We start from the raw sequence: 16,573 nt of genomic DNA on the forward strand, positions 1-16,573 counted from the left end.
TCATTTCCACAAGTATTATTAAATTATGACATATTAGGAGTCATTAACAATCAGCAGGCAGGGGCACTGGGTTCTGCCAATTTAATGTTCCAAACAATCAAAAATATCCATGGGGCAATTAATTTACTGCACATTGATTGTTCCAATCTCCACACTAATAAGTAAGACTAAAACCAAATAAAATTAAAATGACACAGCAAGAAACTAAGGACTGATCTCACGTGTAAGGGGATGTCTGTAACCTTGGGAGAAGAATTAATTTCTCAGGCTCTAGGGTATTTCAGGAAGCTATTCCAGAGCACTAAATGATATCTTGAAAACTTAAGACTGCTTGGAAATCATCTTCACAACTATACCCCAACCACTCATGCAGATATACATGCATTTCACAAATTTAGGATTTAAGATAAGCAGATTGTACAAGATCAACCAACTAGAAATAACTAGCAATGTCAGGACCAGTACAAGAGACTTCAGATTAGTTCAACGTAATTTTTAGTCTGCTCGGACTGTAAGGACTTTAAATCTCCTGGAATTGCAGCAAATACAATTCCTATAAACTCAACAAATTATATTACAAGCTGTAAAACTGCCATTTTGTCTTGGTTTTAGGAAACACTTATTATTAATATTAGTTAAATAATTATTAATATTAGTTAACAAATGTATTGAATATTTTCTACATTTTTAACCACAATTCTAAACCTTCTTTCCTTTGATCACCCATCATCTGTCCAACACCTATTAAATGTCCACTAACTCTGCTAGGTAATTTGTTAGGTTCAATAGTGACACAAAGAGGAAACATAGATCCTGATCTTAAAAAACCTCAAAAGAAAAAAATAAGAAAGCACATACTATACACATCATCTCAATTTTCCTGAGCTGATCTAAAAATTACCACAGAGGTTTTGGTTTAACAACAGCAATTTATTGGCTCACGATTTAGAGGCTAGAAGGCTTGCTTCCTTCCAGGTGGGTAGCATTCTCGATGGACAGCAAGTCTTGGGTTCCTTGGCTGGCCCATCACATGGCAATATCCTCTTCTTTCCCATCACATTGCGATGGCCTCTCCTTCGTCTTCCAGGCTTTTGCTGATTTCCAGTTTCTGGTCCCTCCCCTTGGCTTCCTGTCACTTTGTCTTCTGGTTTCTTTATCTTACTAAAATCTCCAGTACTTTGGATTACGGCTCAGCCTCATTCAGTCAGGCCACCCGTAACTTTAAAAAAGAAAACACCTTCAAAAGACTCTATTTACAGTGATTTTCCACCTACAATAATGTGAATTAAGATTAAGAACGTGTCTAAATTGGGTTACATAATTCCATCTACCACCCACATACACACATGCACACACGTGCGCAAACATACACAGAGAGTGCTGTGCTTGTAAATGCAACCAGTTCTGTGGGAGGAGAAGGAGACGCCCTGGTTTGTAGTATTTGCCAATCAATATTCATAAGGTAAATATTCCTACTGTGGCCAATTTCAAACTACCAATATGGCATCACTGAACAAAGAGTTAGGAAGAGATATGCAAGCCTGACTCCAGTACACCACGGATGTATACATACACACACACACACACATACACAAAAGAACCAACCAAATATTTTGCAGTTGTTAATCTTAGAATAATGGAATGATGGCTGAGTTTTTTCTTCTTTACTCTTTTTTTTTTTTTTAGCATCCAATATTTTTGACAAAGATCAGTGGTACAAAAAGCAAGATCCTCAAACCAGACTACTTTTCCAAGATATCTGAGGACTCGAGACCGAAGCATTTTGAAGGCACATCACGTTAGCTTTGGGACCACTTGTCCTGGTAGAACTAAGAAAGGAAACGTGACAGAGGGTCCAACTTCTCAGAGGTATACTTTTAAGACCCTGTTCAGTACTAAGCCTTTCTGAGCCCTACCCAACTGCATGACTACATATGTCTCAAAAAATATATATCTAAAGAGCGTACTTCTGTGGAGAGCCGCCTCCCGGGTCGGGCCTAGTGGACACGCCGCAGCCTGCCCTAGAGTTCCCCCCGCCCATCGAGTGAGCCAAGATGGCGCCCGCATCCTGCCTCCGCGTATGACGTACGCGCCCGCCTGCCCTGTCTACCAATCACCTCTGTATACGTGGCACTAACCTATTGGGTTTGGGCACAGTATATAAGAGGTTACCCGGACAGGGTGGGTGGAGACGACCCGCAGGGAGTTGTACCTGACGGCCGCATAGAGGTTGCTCCCCCGTGGGGTATTTTAGCCCGCGCGGAACCTGTTACAAAGAATGCAAGTTTAGCTCCAGTAAAAGTCTGTGCTCACAACCGCCGCGTGTTCCGGACTCGTGTCTTCACCAAGGTTAGTCTGTCTGCGTCTATCTCTCTCTCTCTCTCCGGCCCGGCTCTCGCCGGTTGGGCCTCCTGGTGTGTCGGTCTGCCGAACAGCTGAGGCGTCGTGCGGTCCCGAGGCCAGTTCCTTTTCTTTCTGGGTCAGCGTTTCCTTTCGGAGCGCAGCCCCTCTACCTGTGTCCTCCGCGCGGCTCGCCGCCCTGGGGCCCATGGTGGGTCCTGCCGGACGTCTGCAGGCGGGGTCGGGCCGGAGACCCGCTGCCTGGAGCGGACCGGAGGCCGCCGAGCGGGAGGAGCGCGGCGCCTGGGCCCGTCGACCCGGGAGCTCTTCGTTGCACCAGCGAGGCAAGGCACGGGACGGCAGCCAGGCCCTGAGCTGAGTGAGAAGTCGCGGACATACTTCCACCACACATACGCAATCATTTCAAATATTCAGTCCCAGAATGACTGGGACTGGGAGAGGGGGAGAGGAGCGAGAACAAGGAAAACAATCTCTAAAGCACAGAAACCCAAGTAAACATATTGCTTTGGCCAAACCCCCTGGACAGGATTGAATGATTTATCACCCGTGTGTTTTTTTTTTTTTGGTTAATTTTCAACAGCATCTTCTTAACACGAAGGTGTATTTTGCTTTGGAACCAAACATCTTTGGCTTATCCCAGAAACTCCCCTTTTCCTTTGATCAGAGAATTTTTATTTGCATTGTGATTCTGTAACCATGGGCAAATGACAATTTTCTAGGTCTCACTTTCTTATAGGAAAAATTTTAAATATTTTTTAAAAAATGAATACACTGTCAATTTTATGAGAGCATTATAAAAATTAAATGAGATGTTATACTGGAAAATATTTGTTGATCCTCCATCTTGGAATCATAAAGTGCTCTGATAAAGAATATATTGTCATCATCACTGATTTTTTTTTTTAGCCCCTGACACTTCTGGCAAATTACTTTGCACAATAAATATTTGCTAAATTAAATCGAACCATATGCAAAAAATTTAAGCTATTTAAAATAAACTAGACTTATTCCCATAGACCAAACAGATTATTCTTAAAATAGAACAAAGACTGTATATTTCAAATAAAACTTGAGTCCTATTAATATCTTACAGATAGAAAAATAAAAGCCATTGTATATAATTGCTGAATTCATTAGAATCCAGTCTGGTTGCAAGTAGCAGAAAATCCAAATTACAATAGCTTAAAGAAGACATACGTTAATTTTTCTCCAGCATAAACATCTGTGTATGCAGGTCAGGCTGGTATGGTGACTCTACAATACTCAGGGACTCAGTTTCATTCACTTTTGCTTTTCTGCCATCTTCAACTCCCAGTGTCCACCTCATGGCCAAGATGTCTGCATGCCAACCAGGAGGAATGAGAAAAGGAAAAGAGAAAGGTACATCCCCTTCCTTTAAGTACAGTTCCCAGAAATTATGCGCATCATTTCTGCTTACAGCCCATTGGCCATAAAATGTCACATGGCCATGCCTAGCTGCTTGGGAGGCTGAGAAATGCAATCTGTCTATACTCTAGTGGCCATGCACCTAGGTGAGAACAGTGCTATGCTGAGAGCTAGTGCCCAGAAGAAGAGGAAAGGAAATACCAAGGACAGAGTGGTTCAACACAATTACACAAAGTGACAAGGAGCTTTGAGTCAAACATATCAGTATGGCGTGAGTAAATTAATTTGTTCATAATAAACTTTCAAAACATTGACATCACACAAGTTTTAAGGATGAAGTACAATGCCATTTAATGAGGAGAGTTGGAAACCATCTCCAAAAGATAAACTTTTTGACTGCAACCATTAAAACACCCATCCCAAATGATGTATGCCAAAACTCTTAATATTAAGGCACTTCACATCAGTTAAAATAAATATTATAAAAAGTATAAATAACTGCATAAGATCAACAGTTAAATGAAAGGAAAGATCCATTTAGCATTATCCTTCTACACTAATCTAAATGAACACTAAACTTTTACGCTTCTAATTGAATAGATCTCTCCTCTTACTCTAAGAATAGAGTGAATTCTCCATATTCAGTAACACTGCCCAAAATGAAATGCATTGGGGAAAAAAAGAGTAGGGGGGCCAAACCAAAACCAAAGAAACACTTAAAAGCTCTAATTTTCAGATTCTAGGCTATTTTTTAAACATTTACAAGATTCTTTAAGATATTTGAGACTGCTTATCCTATCACTTAAGTTAATAAGCATTAAGTGAATTTTAACCCAGACAGTCTGACTGCAAAGCCTCAAGCTTAAAAAGTACACTCTACTTCTCTAATTACAGCAGTATCTGTTTCCCTTTTCTTGCTAGCTTCAGAAAGCCTCATCAGCCCTGAGTTATTGTGAGCCTGTGGAAGGAAGCATTTTGTTTGTTTTCTAGGCAGTAAGATCAGCACTGATTCCTCCTTTATCTCATTAAAGCCCTGGGGAATTTCAGTATCAGTCTAGCTAAATTTAGTTCATTTATTGAGCACTTACTAGGCACAGGGCTAGGTACTCAGAACTGCAAATAGAAGATACAGATGAATGCAATATTTCTTTTAGTAGCCAGATGACCAAAAGTAAGTAAATATTCATATTACCCACTTCTTCCCCTTTCATGGTGCTAGTCATTCTTTGATTAGTTGTTTGACATCTGTCCTTTCAACCATAAAATAAGTTCAGTGAGGGTAAGACCATGCCACTCTTGACAACACCTTTATCAAAAATGCCTTTTCACAGTGCTTCAGGCTGTGATATATATACAATGAATATGTACTGAACAGAATCGAATTCTGAGTGTGTCTATTCACTAATTTATCTAGACAGCAACACAGTAACGAGATAAAAGCAGGATCTTTGGCCCAGATATTCATTCATTCTCCCATTCATGTGTTTATGGAACCAATATTCAGGAACCCATACTATGTGCCATTGTTTGAGGCGCTGGGAAAACAGCAGTGAAAACTTGGTATCTCTAGCCTGGCATGGAACTTGCCAGCTCTGCTACTAACTCCTGAGAGTTCTTGGTCATCACTTAATAAACGTTAATGAGTTTTCAGCTTCCTTATTGGAAAAATAGGATACTAACAGTCAACATGCAATAATATTTTAAGGAAAACAGGTAAAGCACTCAACACATACTTAGCACTCAATAAATGGCAACTCTTCTGACAATAAATCAAAAATCTAAAAACAAATGCTGAGAATAAAATTCAGAGCAAATGACAATGACATTGATTCCAAGAGGAAATATACTTAAAAAAGTTCAGAGACAGAAATATTAGTAATAATGTGGTAGCTATAATGTGGCACTTACTCTTCAAAATGCTTTAGTATACATCATTTTAAGCATTAAGCAAAAATTTCCATAATTTTCTGCACTAGAGAAAAACTTTCTAAAAAACTGGTTTGTCTGACGTCAAAAGCTTTATGTGGCCAAAAAAAGTCATTTAGTTTGTTTGTACTGTTCTTGACATCTTCCAGCAATGACCAAATATAGAAAGCATGTCAATTGGGCTTCTGAATGACCTACAGCCAGGCGGAGACTGGGCCAGCAGAGAAAGACTTTTCAGGAAATCTTTTGGCAAGTTTATTCTTGCAAGGAACCTTGGTAATTTCCACAATTACCAAAAAGAGTCCATTAGCATTACCTGTCAATCACTGAGTCAGGCACTTTCACTTATACGTCATTAATCCTTTCAATAATTATTTGAAATGGTCTCTGTTGACTCCATAAGGACAAATGAAACTAAGAATAGTTAAGAAACATGCCCAAGCTCACATAACTAGTCAAGGGTAGAAGCGAAATTCACATCCAGGTCTTTTGACCAAGAAACTTATGTTCTTCTATCACAACTAATTCTCCATGGGTTATCACCTTTGTTTAAAAGTTCTGAGAAAGAAAAAAGAGAATTGAGCTTAAAAATCTTTCAATATTAAATACTTTAAAATACCCTAATTTGCAACTCTCAGAAAGATTCAAGGACTTTAAATTCTTTTTATTCAGAAGCTTCTGGTTTTCCTCAGTCTTGTGTGGAAATTTGGAGTGGCTATGAAACATCTCCAAGCTTTTACAAGGTAGAGATAAATTGAAATACTTTTGACATTGGCAAATTATCTGAGGTTTTATAAGTGCCCCTACTAGGACCTTTGAAAGTTGTTCAATAGGACTAAAACAAAAAAAAAACCCCAACCATAAACTCATTAGATAGTCTATGTGATTTATCATGATATCTACCATCCTCTTATCAAAACATGGGTCTTCCGTTAAAAATTCATAGAAATTCTGTGTCAGTCTTTTGAAAGATCATTTGTTGAGCTCTACTTTTTTGCAAATACTATGTGCTAAGTGGCACATAGCACATAATATGGAATTTTCTTTAATTTTATTTCTCTTGAGTTTGATGCTATATTTCCAAAGGCCTCCGTCTGTATTACAGTGTTGTCCAATGCAATCACCACAAACCCACTGGCTATTTAAATTAATAAAAATTCAAATAAAATTTAGAATTCAGTTTCTCAATCACACTAGCCACACTGCAAGTATTCAACTGTCCTGCGTGGCCAGTTGAAGCCATACTGGACAGCACAGAAATGGAACATTTCCATCATGACAGAAATGTTTATTGGATAATGATGCATGGAGCATCAAGTCTTGGATTTTCATCCTTCAGCCAGGATCAAATCAAGAACAGAACTACTATGGAATAGGGCATAGTAAGTACCCAATCTTATCAATTCCTGGGGCTACAAAAGCTTAACATAGTTCAAAGGAAAAAGGTGATTAAGCATCCTGTAAGAATCCATGGATGTCCCTGAAGTATCCAGGATGTTGATTACTTATTGACTCTAAATTGCAGATACAAAGACCTGTTGCATTTATTTCAGAAAGAGAGAGAGATGCTTTAGCGAGACAAATAGAGATCTGAATTTGAGTCACACAACCTTACACAAATCATTACTTCTTTAATTCTCAATTTGATAATCTACAAAATGAAAAACAAATTCTGAGGTTTATTTTAGCTCTGAAATTCCTGGATGCTAAGGATTTATTCAGTTTACATGATATCCAAGGAACCATGCAGATTTCAAAGCTATGTGAGATTTCAAGGAGCTTCTTTAAAACTAGAAGAACCTAGTTGTATTACTTTGCTAATGCTGCCAGAATGCAATATACCAGAAATCGAAAGGCTTTACAAAGGGAATGTATTACGTTACAAGTTTATAATTCTAAGGCCATGAAAATGTCCAAATTTAGGCACCAACAAAAGGTCACTCAAGAAAGGCTTATGCCATTTGAAACACCTCTGTCAGCTGGGAAGGCACATAGCTGGCACCTGCTGATTCTTGTTCCTGGTTCTGTTGCTTCCAAATTCTGATGTCAGTGGTTTCCTCTCTAACCATGTGTAGACATTCATTCACTTAGCTCCTCCAGAACACAACTCTGGGTTCTGGCTTGCTTAGCATCTCATGGTAAGGCACATGGTGACATCTGCAGGGCTCTGCCTGTGTCTAGGCATCTGCTCTCTCTGTTGGCACTCCAAGCATCTCCAAACATCCATGTCTCTATCAGCTCTGAAGCAACTGTTCTCCAAGCATCTACATCAGTTCTGAGCTTTCTCCAAAATGTCTCCTCTTTTAAAGGACTTCAGTAAATAATCAAAACCACTTTAAGTGGGTGGAGTCACATCTCCATCTAACCAAAAGGCCACCCCCACAATTGGGTGTGCCACATCTTCCTTAAGGTAATCTCATCAAAAGGTCACAACTGCAACTGGGCATGCCACATCTCTACAGAGATGATCTAATCAGGATTGAATCAGGATTAAAAGATATGGCTTTTCTGGGGTACATAACTAGTCACATAAGGCTAAATAATATGAGAGGCCATTTTAAGTGTCATAAAAATGGTATTACCAAAGCATTCTACAGAATCTGCCTCCCTATACTACCAAGAAAACATATATGAGGTGATATGATCTTCACCATTTACTCTTTATCAAAAAATATGGCATGTAGATGTCCTACCTGGCATCCCTGCTTGGCATATAAAAGGCATCTACACATTATCTCCTTAAGGAGATTTGTATTTGCTAATGACCAGAAAGGAACTCAAATGAGTTTTTTCCTGGACTTCTTAAGAACTCTGCTAACTTCAAAAAGCTGCCATATTTCTATACATTTTTTCAGAAGGCAGTGAAACAACTTATCTTTCTTGACTGGCCCCTCACCCAAAATATTTTCTAGTCTAAATCAGGTGGCAATTTCAATGAGCTGAAGTCATGTTCAAAATAGTCTATTAGAGGCCTTCATTAATTGAATAATAATAAGAGAAGGAGACTTTTTTTAAAAGGTAAGTTAAATATTTATACTGCCTTGGGCAAACGGCAGCAAGAAGCAGGGCCTTTTTTTTCCTAAGGAACTGGGGCACTCACTTTATCATTTATAATTATTTTATAATTACATTGATATTTTCTAAGAAGTCTCTGTAACCCTGATATTCTCATGCTTCCTTATCCCTGCTATGAAAAGGGGTAAAAGGACTGATTATTTATGTTACTGTTTTCAAGGAGACACCATTTATTAAGTCACTAAGTGTTCAAATCCAAACTATTTCCTTATTCTCTTTGGTGACCACATTCCATTACCCACACCACCTAAAAATACCCTGCTTTTCCATCACTTGGTAGAACCACAAAGGCTATTAGGAGGCAAGAAAATCCCTAGATAGCTTCTCTTTTGTACATCTGCACTTTCCTCTGATCAATTAGATTCAGGGAGGCTGCAGGTGGGAAATGAAGGAAATAAAAATCAGACCATAAATCCTTATCTTAAGCCCACAAATAGCACTGACAAGCAACAATTGGTGAGGAAAGAGCTCAATTATAGAATGCTTTCCTGCTCTGAACTCAAGTTAATTATTATTCAAAATTCATCATTAAATTATTTTTCATAAAATGGTTCTATTTCCAGGTGGAAACATCATAAATGATGGTCCTGTCGTATCTCTAGGCACATGCCAACATTCGTGTCACTCAGGGGAAAATGGGTCTGCACTGGATTCAAACAAATCTTTGGAAACTCATCTGACTCAAATTCATGTTTATGGCAGAGAAAATCCTTTGGTACAGAAAGTTGTTTTCAAATAATCTAACTTACAGGATATATAATCTTCAAGAATTTTTCAGAAATGATAAAACATTTCTCCTGGTACCTGTCCTCTATCCAACTACTTAACTTACAAATCTAAGGACTTAGAACTTTTTGAGATTATCTATTTAGATATGTAATTATTTTATAATTACATTGATAATATATGATAATGTTATATTATCATATTAATTACATTGAAAATATGATAATCATAATAATATAAGCCTTTTGAGATTATCTACTTAGAAACAGTTTTTCCTTTTCTAATGGACCTTTGTCTTTATCAGCTAAAAATATTCTTCACTTTGGCTGCAGCACCATGAAAGGTCGAGTTAACTAAAGTTCAAAAACGTCAAAATTGTTTTCCAAGTTGGGGTTGAAGGGAGAGAATAGCGACACCGTCAAGATTTTTTACCAGATTGGCCAATCCTCAAGAGACAAATCGACTGATCAAATATAGAAAATGTCAGTTAACCCACTGAGGTTCACCAATAAGAAGCTAGTAAGGGTGTATGGTTCAGTTTCTTCAAAAGAGGAAGAAATCAAGCCACTTTCCTCTCTTGCAGGCACAAATGCTCTTAAAGAACAGACTGGCTTCAGAAATGGCTTCTAAAATTGCATCTCAGTCAAGCCAATCAACACAGGAGATCTTCCTAGTGGGACAATATCTCCTTCCGACCTCCATGTAAGACAGGCCAGGGGTACCATCTTGCTCTTCAAGAATGGAGCGGTCTTAATTCTGAAGCAGGAGCCTTCAGTCATTACCACAAGATGATATCATATTTAAAAGTACCTTACCCAGTGTCTGTGCACAACTGATACTTGAACAAGGCCAATCTCTACTCTTTTCTTCAAAAGACACCATTTTCTCCTTTACAAATAAATAAGTATCCTTAATAAAAATTTATCTTCACCCTTAGGTATATTTTAAATAGAAAAAAACATAGAAGGAAAGAAATTAAAAGACAGGAGAATGACTCAGTGGAAGATAAACAGAGAGGAGAAGAAGGGAGGGAAGGGAAGGAGAATGGAATGGAGCAGAGGAAAGGTGAAGTGAGGTGAGAGACAAAGTAAACCTGATAGGTTTGATCTTTCCAAAATCATATTCATTCCAGTGAGAAAATGAACGAAGGAAACATTTTTGTTTTCTTTCCTGACAGCTGGAGCATAAATGGTTGCTGCACTAATATCAGAAATTATTGGTCATTTTGAGCATTCTTGCCAGTGAGAAGACAAAATTCCAGATCATTTGAAATACTGGAGCCAAGGTGCCCTAGAAATTGTGTTTTTCAAATGCAGGAATGTCAGCTGCTGGACAAAAAGTGATGTATGCTGTCTAGTGAGCAGCCTGCTGGCCAGACACCAAATCTGGAGTGTGTCTGCCTGAACTCTGGGTTCTAGCTCAATCGCCCTTCACAGCCACTGCTGCCCTGGAGAATGAGGGTTCTGCCCAAAGCAGACTGAGGAAAGGAGCAGTGTTTGAGCCACATCAACCATGCCAAAACAAAAACAAAAGCAAAAAATACCCTTAATTCTGAGTTTCCACCTTTATAAATGCTTCAAGATGCAGTTCTGAATTCCAATCAAGTTGGAGCTAGTTGGGTCTCTTCCTAAGGAAGATGATTACTTTAGTAAGGACCTGTTTGAATGGAGCTTAGAAAGCTCCAGGAATAAAACTGGACAAGCTACATAACTTAATGAGCCCTTATATATGGTGTCCTCATCTATAAAATATCCACTCTAATTTAAACCGCCTGCTTATTTAAAAGGCAGCTTTATAAATCAAAGATCTGGTAAAGCAAATACTTCGTCCAGGTGGATTTTTTAAAAAATCTATCTCTGTCATAAAATTAAGCCTATAAGACCCCTTATATCAAGCCAAAAAGCAACTAATGAACATTAGACCTGACTTGCAGGAACCATCCCTGATTAGCATTACTAGTGCCTGTAGCCTCCATTACCATTTCACTCATGCTGCCTGGAGGATCATATTTTTATTCATTGTAACATCTGTAAATTCATTACCGTCTTCTCTATTGAAAAAAAAAGAGCCCTAGAATTTTTCCATTATTTGCAGAAACTTTTGTAATCCACAGGATAATCATGATGGAGAGAGGCATCAGACAAGCACAAGAAATTCACATCCCAGGTCTTTTTGTTTCATTCCACTTGTGTAATTGTTACGGGTTAACTGCCCTCCCCCACACACACAGAAAAAAATATCCCAAGTCCTACTCCCTGCTTCTGTGAATGTGACCTTAATTGGAAATAGGATCTTTGATGATGTGATTAGTTAAGATGAGGCCAAATGGATTGGGATGCACCCTAAACAATTATGACTGGTGTCCTTATAAGAAGAAATTTGGACACTGACATGAGCAGACATGAGAGAAGAGAATGCTAAATGATGATGGAGACATGAATGCCAAGGATTGCCAGCAAACACCAGAAGCCAGAAGAGGCAAGGGAGGAGTCTCCCCTACAGATTTCACCTTGATTTCAGATTTCTAGGCTCCAGAATTGTGAAACAAGGAATTTCTCTTGTTTTAAGCCGCCAAGTTAGTGGTATTTTGTTTCGGCAGCCCTTGGAAATTAATATTGTAACAATTCACTGCTTCCTGTTCCTCACAAGAATGTTCATAAAAAACATTCATAGTTGAATGAAAATAGAATGGAAATAATGCCTGCAAATGTCCAGTATGTGCAAACCCTCAGAATCCTGAGCATTAAATGAGTCGTGGCATGGGGAAGTTGGAGAAGAAACGATAGCAGCCCCCTGATGCTGTTTCTGGTTCAGAACACGCTTTCAAGAACTGTGCTTCAACAGGGAAGCAGAAGTGAAAAATTGGCATGAGGCAATAAAACAGCAATTTTTCCATCTTTCTCTTGGCTGTTTCTGAGCACTGCACTGTGGCTACTGCAGTTCTTTCTAAATCTTTGACTGACTTCCTGATTAATAAGCATTCATGCACAGTGCTTATTCTCTTATGAAGGTGGAGCAGCTGAAATATCCTAATGCATGCATTCGACTTACAGACCCCTCAGTTAATTTGACATTCTTCACATTAAAATTTTGTCTCAACTGAAAAGATATTAAACATAAAGCCTATATAACAGATGACGGGAGTACAATGATCATGGGCAACCCACAGTGTCATATGGTATGTCTGCACAGAGACATGGGCTATTAGTTTGCTGGTGGTAAATGATAAGCAGACACCGTGTTTCTTTATATAACTTCTGTGGCATTTGATTATACATTATAACTTAAATCACATGCAAAATAAAATATATGTTCAGAGAATAAAAGGATGGGCAGGCAATCTATAGTGAAGAATTATAAGTAAAAACTCACTGAGTCAAGTTCATTTTTTCCAAAAATTATTTATCAGGAGACTCTCTCTCTAAAAATAAATTATATGTGTCATTAGTCCTAAACAAAGAGATAATAACAGGAAGCCAAAGTCAGTAGCACAAGCAGTTACGAACTTAACCAATAAAATCATAAGATCCGAAAGATTCTCTCTCCAAAATCGTATCTATAAATTTACAAGTAGCACTAATAGCAACTTCATGTTACACAGGAATTTACAGCACACAAGTTGATATCATGTTGACTTTATTTCTAATCAAGATAACTATTAAACATCCAATCAATTAGCTCCTTCATCTTTTACAGAGAACAGAGAGACAATACAGTTGTTTAACCTAATGAAAAAAAAGTCTACTACTATAATTTTACATCCAAAAGTCCAACTTTTCACATTGCGTACACCCATAAGACAAAATACAAAATTCTCACATTTGGCCATTTTCAATATAGAGAGCCATACTAAATGCAAAATATTACAAAATACTTAAAAACACAAATGCCCCCCAAAATATTTCTCCTTAGAACCAACTCTATATAGAATGGGCAAATATTAACTTATTTCAATCAATATAAGGGTACAAGAGTAATAATTTAGATTCAAATGAATTATTCTCCTGATTCATCTAGTTGGAATGCTATAAGACTAAAACAGGTAACTAATCCCCAATTTATCTCTTCCTTCATACTCTGTTTTCCCAGCTGCATGTAACTGCATTCACAGGTGAACAATTCAGTGCTGTCTACAAGGCTAGAGAAAAAGCAGTTAGCATTCTGTCAGGATGCCCAGGCATCTTCTCTTTAAACAATAATAATTATTCACTCAATCACGTTTATCACCAATCACAATTTTTAATATCTTAGGCCATACAGAGGAAAGTTTTGACTCAGTACTGGTCAAAGTAGTGCATTGTTTTCATTTTTATCCATAATCAGCTCCGATTATGCTAGAGGTAGCAAAGGAACAAATGCTAACGCATCCTGGATTCGTCAATGGACTCATACTAATCAAAAGCTTTCATAATTTTCTTAGTTTCAAGGTATGATTTCTGTTTTACCATTTATGGTGTGAACTAAAGAGATCTTGCCCAATAAGCACTCCAAACAATATGTTTAAGAAAAATAACCCAGTATAAATGCAGTAGAAATTATCGAAGTAGAAGTTAAATAAAGAATACTGCTTCCTTAATTTTAGTAAGACTGTTGATTACAACCAGAGTGAAGTTACTCAAGCAACCACTCTGAAGCACAGGCAGTATGCAGATGCACCTATATTAACTAGTTCAATGTCTACAAGTTTGTTGCTGATAGCATTGCAATAAAATGTATACAGCTGTCAGATCGGTTTGTGGCAAAAAAAAAAAAAAAAACCTCTGGAATATGCAGCTTTATTTAATGGGCATATGGCACTAGAACATAAATACCCATAAGCAAAATCATATAATTAACACAAGGAAAAAACAATTTCAGCTAAATCAAAAAACTAAAATTGTTTAGTCAGAAGTAAAATCATTAAATCATTCACACAAACATCTTCACTCCTACACAAATCTACAAAGTGGTCTATTTTCATTCCTAAAATGTAATAAACTCCTACGATAATTATAGCCTATAAGTTCAGGAGCAAGATTTTAAAACCTCCTAAAAATTATTATGGATACTATGAAATCATGAGTGTAAGAAGCAAAAATACACGAAGGAAGGCCCAAATTTGCTATTGCAAATGACAGATTAATCTATGTAAAATCATCAGGGAACTGAGGCCAAAGTATGATTAGCCTCATTTATTTCATTGTGTTTCTACACATATTTGTCACTTGAGAATGGCAGATTATCTTCAAGTACAGCGTGTGGTCACTGGTGATCTGGGGCATTTATGGTAGCTTCAGAGTTGATAAGTACTTGGATCTGGGGTAAAAATCGAGAAAGGCAGAAGTTTCCTTACCTTTCTATATACCAGCATGTTGGGTGATTCATCTGCCACGCCATTGCTGGTATGCCCGTAATTATTTCCCTGGGCCATGTCACCCCAAACTCGGTCCACTCGCAGTCTCAGGAATTATCAGTCTGCCCTGCAAAGAGTTAGAGACTTCAATGAGACCCAAGTGGAAGTGCTTGGGGGGGTTAACGCTTGAGGGGGTTAACGCCCTTGATTCATTTTAATCCTTCACAGCACCTCCCAGGGAGCATGCTTATGTGCTGGGACTGGCCGAACGAAGGGGATCTAAATACACACTAAAAAAAGAGAGCAAACAGTTTACCCCTACAGTGCCTGCAGGGAATTGTGAGAAATTACAATCTTCTAGTTAGAAATAGTCATTTGGCTAAGGTTTAACTCACTCCACTTTCTAGATACTCATTTTTAAAAATGCTTCCTGCTCACCTTAAAGACCCACCGTTACCATCTCTGCACTACCGAGAGTTCTCTTCTCTCCCACTTGATGATGTTTCCCCAAAAGGGCGGAAACGCAACACCCTGGGGTAGCAGACTTTCTCTCAGGTGTCTGACTACTGTCCCCACACGCAAGCCGGTCTGAGACCGACTCCCCGTGTCATCCTCCAGCACATGGATTTTCTTCCTCTTTTCCCCCTGGGTCGCCCACACAGAGCCAGCGTACGCTTCGCCTACTTTCCCCTGCCTGAGCAGCCCGCCACTGGCCCCTCTCCTCCGGCCCGCTCCGCTTGGGAAGTCAGGGCATGTTCTAACCTCAGATTTGCAAGAAGGCACCAGAACATGTCCCTGCGTTAGTTACCTGGGTCACTCCCGCTGGAAACCTAACTGCAGAAGCCTCAGAGCAACCAGCCAAAGAGGGGAACAACCTAACCCAGATCCCCTCGCCGGGCTATCAGGGACGCAGCAAATGGCAGGCGAGCCTGTGCCCCGCGCGGCAATTCAGCACCGCGGACTGCGCGCTGGGAGCGGCGACCGCAGCCCAGCCCCGCGCGGAGCCTCGGCGGCGGCCGCCCCTAAACCCGCAAACGCTCCCGCGGCGCAGAGCCAGGGGGGGTCGATCGGGGGCGGAGGAAGGAAGGCAGGGCTCCAGGGTGCGCTCCCTCCTCCCCCCCCCCCCCCGCCTCCCCGATTTACCTCCGCGGCCAAGGTCACGGCCCCGCGGCGTCTCCTCCCGCGGGCGGGCTGGGTGCAGGCGGGTGTCAGCTGGCGGCGAGCGGAGGAGCGAAGCAGGGACGCTTCATCACACTCGGCTGAGGCGGAATCCGCACCTCCCCGGCTCCCCCGCGGAGGCCCCCGCCGCCCTCGCCGCCCGCCCGCGCCCCGGCCGCCCCGCGGCTCGCCGCTCGCGCCCGCTCCCCTCCCGCGGGCGGCCTAGGCGGCTCGGCGCTCCGCGGCTTCTCCTCCCGGGGCTGGGACCCGCCGAGCGCGCGCGGGAGGCGAGACGCCCGGCCCGTGCGCGCGACTGGGAAGCGGGGGGGGTTGGGGGGGGACAGTCACGTGGGAAAGGGGCGTCCGAGGGTGCCGGCTCGGAGGGGCTCGGCTCGGCGGCGGCCACACCGCCCGGGCCTCCGGGGCTCCCCGGCCTCCCCCGACCCCTCGCCCCTCCGGAGGCGGCACCCCCGCACCCCGCGCGGGCAGCCCACGCTCGCGCAAACCCCGCCCCGGGCTACGCGCCGCGGAAAGCCATAGAGGTCTGAGCTTAATACCAAGGATAAGTCGGAAAGAGAGGATGGGCTTTGGCGATGGCTGGGTGGATGG

At 40.6% G+C, this 16,573-nt stretch overlaps 1 protein-coding gene across 1 annotated transcript in view; it reads right to left on the reverse strand.

Annotated features, from left to right (window-relative positions):
- RGS7 (regulator of G protein signaling 7) overlaps positions 1-16,042 on the reverse strand; it is a 532,876-nt gene extending 516,834 nt beyond the window's left edge. Inside the window, exons 1-2 of the mRNA XM_077167813.1 lie at positions 15,950-16,042; positions 14,807-14,933 (exon numbers count right to left, since the gene is read on the reverse strand). Coding sequence (XP_077023928.1) covers positions 14,807-14,884 — 78 coding nt within the window. The 5' untranslated portion in view covers positions 14,885-14,933; positions 15,950-16,042. The remainder of the gene's footprint in view (positions 1-14,806; positions 14,934-15,949) is intronic.
- Positions 16,043-16,573: the final 531 nt, after the last annotated feature.

Source organism: Tamandua tetradactyla, chromosome 7 (genome assembly GCF_023851605.1).
Source record: "Tamandua tetradactyla isolate mTamTet1 chromosome 7, mTamTet1.pri, whole genome shotgun sequence".
Classification (NCBI taxonomy): Eukaryota; Metazoa; Chordata; class Mammalia; order Pilosa; family Myrmecophagidae; genus Tamandua; species Tamandua tetradactyla.